This window comes from Myzus persicae, unplaced genomic scaffold (genome assembly GCF_001856785.1).
Source record: "Myzus persicae strain clone G006 unplaced genomic scaffold, MPER_G0061.0, whole genome shotgun sequence".
Taxonomy (NCBI): domain Eukaryota; kingdom Metazoa; phylum Arthropoda; class Insecta; order Hemiptera; family Aphididae; genus Myzus; species Myzus persicae.
Window position 1 is genome coordinate 1 of NW_019101813.1, and position 5,098 is coordinate 5,098.

At 27.2% G+C, this 5,098-nt stretch overlaps 3 protein-coding genes across 4 annotated transcripts; all 3 read left to right on the forward strand.

The window, feature by feature from the left end:
* The first annotated feature begins 177 nt into the window (after positions 1-177).
* Positions 178-1,193, forward strand: LOC111030479. The gene is made up of 3 exons (XM_022309993.1): positions 178-500; positions 592-715; positions 1,097-1,193. Exons 1-3 carry the CDS (start codon positions 275-277, stop codon positions 1,155-1,157), a joined length of 411 nt encoding a protein of 136 aa, XP_022165685.1. The 5' UTR covers positions 178-274; the 3' UTR covers positions 1,158-1,193.
* On the forward strand, positions 1,193-4,618 carry LOC111030478 (zinc finger BED domain-containing protein 1-like). Of its 2 annotated transcripts, none has more exons than XM_022309991.1 (4): positions 1,193-2,214; positions 2,754-3,580; positions 3,665-3,919; positions 4,001-4,618. In XM_022309991.1, the coding sequence occupies exons 2-4, from the start codon at positions 3,289-3,291 to the stop codon at positions 4,360-4,362; spliced, it is 909 nt and encodes a 302-aa protein (XP_022165683.1). In that variant the 5' UTR covers positions 1,193-2,214; positions 2,754-3,288; the 3' UTR covers positions 4,363-4,618. The 2 variants fall into 2 exon arrangements, with proteins under 2 accessions (XP_022165683.1, XP_022165684.1); XM_022309992.1 differs by having other exon boundaries at positions 3,058-3,580.
* On the forward strand, positions 1,608-3,275 carry LOC111030476 (zinc finger BED domain-containing protein 1-like). Its single transcript, XM_022309990.1, has 4 exons — positions 1,608-1,621; positions 2,080-2,214; positions 2,754-2,929; positions 3,004-3,275. Exons 1-4 carry the CDS (start codon positions 1,608-1,610, stop codon positions 3,273-3,275), a joined length of 597 nt encoding a protein of 198 aa, XP_022165682.1.
* Positions 4,619-5,098: the final 480 nt, after the last annotated feature.

The window sequence follows — 5,098 nt, forward strand, 5'->3', positions numbered from 1 at the left end:
GAAACAATCGACTATTGAAACTATTGACTATTGAACAATCTCGACTAGGTATCGAAACTATCGAAACTATTGACTATCGACTATCCGTAGAGTATTATCGTGTTATCAATCATAATTATTTTTTTTTTTTATTTTTTTTTTTTAAATAACCTCAAAATCACAATATTTATATACATTTTGTAATTTTGTATATAGTTATTATTTGTTTAGCTGTTTTTACTGTTTTTACTAGTTTTTCAATTTTATTGTGTTCATTGTTTTTACATTTGTAAAAATGCCGATACCCAAGAAAAATTGTTCCATCGTTTGGAAACATTTTAAAAAGGATCCCAATAATCCAGGAGTTGCTATTTGCACAATTTGTAAAAATACTTACAAAAGGTCTAATGGTACAACAAATTTAATGGATCACCTGAAAAGGAAACATTTTACCATCTTAAACCAAGATATCATTCGTAATGAAAATAACGAGGAGAGCGATGATGATATAAATACAGCTGGTAAATATTAAGATTATACTATTTAAATAATAAATTATTTAGTGCTAGTGACTTAATTAAAATAATATTGTCATTTTAAATTGTTATATAGGAACATCAGCGGGTGGAATTCAAGATGGATCTACTAGCACTTTGATCCCTAGTAGCAACAGGAATTCTATTGTTAGTGTCGAACCATTGCCCAAGAGACAAAAACAGCTTTTGCTATCCAATAGGTAAATTATTAAACATATAACTTATGCAAATGGTTAAGGTATGAAGAAAAATATAAACATTTTGTGTTACTGATGTAGATGCACATTAATTATGAATATAATATAGTAGAAGAGAATTTAAAAAATTTAGTAAAATTTCAAATTTTTAATTACCCTTCTTTTAAAGTATTTAAATTCCAAGTCAAAAGCTCTAAAATGTATATGAAAATGCATTATTTTTTACTTATACACATAATTATTATTTTTTATACATAATTTTTGACTTGGTTATTACTTTATAGAATATATATTGTATAATTAGTGTAGTTAAAATGCAAATAATTATGAATGTGTATTATTTATTTATTTATAAATATATTTTTTTTAATTTTGAATTTTCAGGTTTCATTATCCAACTGGGTTGGAAAAAGCTAATATTAGCTTGGATGCAATTATTCATTAAGATAATGTTTTGGCGTAAAACTTTTTTTCTGCCATAGAAATAACATGTTATAAAATTTTTAGTTTTCAGATTACTCATTGTCCAACTGGTTTGGAAAAAGCTAATATTAGCTTAGATGCAATTATTCATTAAGAGAATATTATTGTTTTAAATTTGTTGTCTGCCATTTAAATTTAATATATTAAAGACCATGTGCAATGTACTTCAAATATAATTGTATAGCTTTTTGGAAGAAGCAACTTAGTATTTAAAAATGAATGTACTTATCTAAGTACTCGGCAAAAAGCATATTATACCAAATTATTTAATTTTTTTAGTAAATTTATACCTTATAATAACAAATAGTACTAATGACTTGAGAATAATCTATTCCAAAAACAATTAATACTAAGTATCCAGCACACGGTTTTTATTTATTAAGAATTTCTTCATAATATGAGCTACCTAACTATGGTATTCACAAAGTTAGCTAACAGGTCCGAGTATTTTTTATCAAGTATTGAATCATAATAGTTGTTATTTTTAAATCTTGAAAATCTTGAATTCATTATTATATGAGTGATTTTTATTCAACTAAAATAAGTAACTGAATATTAAAAATTTTAGATTTTATATAAAAAACCGAATATATTGGTGTTATAAAGATGTGTTTTTTTTTTTACTTTTTTCATATTATATAATGATACCTATCATTGCATTCAAATTTAATACATCCATTAGAGTGACCTACTTTTTGTACGAGGTCCACTAGATACATACTGTACAGCAGAGCGTTATCCACTTGACCATCTTTTTTTTTTTCAATTTAAATTCATCGTTATTAAATTTAAGAATTTTCAAGATTTATCAATAACCAAATAGATATTATCTGGAAGCCTTTTATTTCAACGTCAAATATATCACATCTTTAATAATTTTTAAGATTCGGTGCACCATCAGAAAAACAAGTCACTGCGTTCCACAAAGCTATTGTTAAAATGATAGCTGAAGACCTTCAACCGCTATCAATAGTTGAAAATGCAGGCTTTCGTAGTATGATTGAGCTCTTAGACTCCAGGTAATAATTAAATAATACATTTTTATTGACTTACAATATTACATATTGTGTCTTATCATTACATGTGAAATTTAGATATTATATATTTGTATTATTTATTTATTTATCTAGTCTTAATGAAAACGTTTTACTATATGCATACTGTTATAGTCAAACATAAATAACATTGAGTTATAAATATCTGAATATCCATGTTTGAATAAGGGTTATTAGATATAGGTATAAACTGTAATTTTTCATAAGAGCAATTTTAATAAATAAAATTACCAATAACACCTTTTACTATATTATTATTTCTGTAACCATGTTAATTCCCATATAAATACACATTAAAGCTTTTTTAAGTGCATTAAGTTCAAAGCTCTGATAATAAGTTATAAAACATTTATCTATACAGTAAAATTAGCTTAAAATAAATTTCAGTTATAACTTATATCTACTGTTCCCTTTCATTTTTGTTACCTATTGAATATTGAAATTGTTCTGTTTATTTTGTAAATTATAAAAAATAATGTAAATAAAATTAACTTATATTATAGATATGAAATTCCAAGTAGGAGAGCGCTTGGTAGGACAATCATACCAAATATATTTTCATCTGTACAAAATAAAGTACAAGTTTTGCTTGATAAAGCAGTGGATGTAGCGATCACTACAGATGTATGGACTTCCCTTAACACAGATTCTTATTTAACTTTGACTGTTCATTTTTTAAGTGAAACAGTTTTAAAAACTTTGTTCTTTGCACAAAAAAATTAGAAAGTAACCATACTGGTGTATATTTGTCAGAAATAATGACCAACGAACTACATAACTGGAACATTTTTAATAAAGTTGTGGCAGTGGTTACAGATGGTGGAGCAAATATTAGAGCAGCTGTAAGGCTAATGAACCTATCTCACTTACCATGTATAGCTCACAAATTAAATCTAGTTGTTCAGCAAGCTCTTAAACTATGTGATGACGAAGGAGTCGGTCCTGAGAATGATTCAGATGAAGGTGACTTAAAAAACAGTTTTGAAGAAATGCCGTACCATAGTTGGATTTTTCAAGAGAAGTGAAGTTGGAAATCGAATGTTAGCTGAGAAACAAAAACAACTTGGTAGTCCAATAATCTTAAAGCTTAAACAAGATATACGCACCCGCTGGAACAGTACCTTTTTTATGCTAGAAAGGCTAATAAAATTAAAAGAACCCCTGACCATCGTAATGATTACGTTAAAAGAAGCACCAAGTAATCTTGATTCTGAGGAATGGAATATTATCGAAGATATGATACCTTTGCTTAGACCTTTCAATAATTTGACTGTTGAGCTTTCAGCTGAACAATATCCGACTTTATCTAAAGTTATACCACTGCTACGAGGTAATTCATTTTATAATTCAGCAATTTAATTTTTCTATCTAAAATATAATAATATTAAACTTAATTAATATTTATTTTTTATAGGTTTGCAATGTTCTTTAAATTCAAAGAGTCCAAAAACACGACTTGGAAGTTTTATTAAAGGTAGGCTCTCAGAAAATGTTTCCAGGCGTTTTGATGGAATTGAGAAACAAACTTTAACACCACATTTTTCTCGAGCCACATTACTAGACCCAAGATGCAAGAAGGTTGCGTTTGGGTTGGCACAAAATGCAAATGATGCTGAGGCTAGCTTAGTTGCAGAAACAGCTACTTTAATAAGAAATGTATCTAACACTGGTAAAAATATATAATATATAAATGAATATTGAATAATATATTGAAACTAAGACCTTTTAAATATTATATTAATAATTTCAGAACAAGATACAGTTGAAACTAATACAAATGAAGATGACGACAATATCTGGAATTTTCTTCAATCTAGAATCATTACTGTACAGTCACAAACAACTACGACAAGTAGTGCTACTGCTTTAATGAAGCAGTATCTAAGCATGCCTCATATGGATTTAAAATGTGATGTGCCAGCTTATTGGAACGAGCACAAGTCAATATTAGCTCCATTGAGCAACATTGCTTTAAAATATGCAATAATACCAGCAACCTCGGTGCCGTCAGAAAGAATTTTCTCTAAAGCTGGCCAAATATTAAGTGCCCGGCGCAACAGGCTATTGCCAAAAAATTTGGACACATTAATATTTTTAAATAAAAATATGTAAATATTATTTTAATATTTGTTTAAGAGGGCACTACACCCACATGTGTTGTCCCTGTCTTACTAACGTGCATCATAACAAATTTGTTATGATGTACGTTAGTGTGACAGACAAAACATGCGGGTGTAGTATCCTCTTAATGTTTATGCAAGTTTCAGAACTTATTGCACTAAAAGTAAGAAAAGTAATAACAAAAAGTTTATATGTTAATACTTAATAATGTTGATAATCTTAATAAAGTTGATTTTAATTTATTTTAGTTATGTTTTAGTTATTCATAAGTGATCAAGTACTTATAATGAAACTTTGTATCCATCAAAAAAAGATTTAATAATTTAAATATATTTATTTTCTTATTTTACCTAAAAACAATATTCAAATTTCTTATTATTTAAAAAAACCTGCTTGAAAGTTATAAATCATTCTTGGATACAACATTTTTCTTCTGAGTAGAGTGAAGAAGCTTTTGGTATTATAAAGGTGTGATTCTTTTCTGTCTACATTAATTGTTACTACATTGATATTGGTCTGAATTTAAAATTCAACACCTTTTGTGGGAGAAAATTGGAACGACCATGATTGTACTTTGAATGATTGAATGAATGATTTTAAGTACTTATTTAAAATAAAAATGTTGTGTCTTTGATAATAGGCGTAGCTAAGATTTTAATCAGGAGTGGGCAAGTTAGCAATTTTCTTTTTTTTTGGACCTAAAAAATGTAGATTAGAGTATAGATAT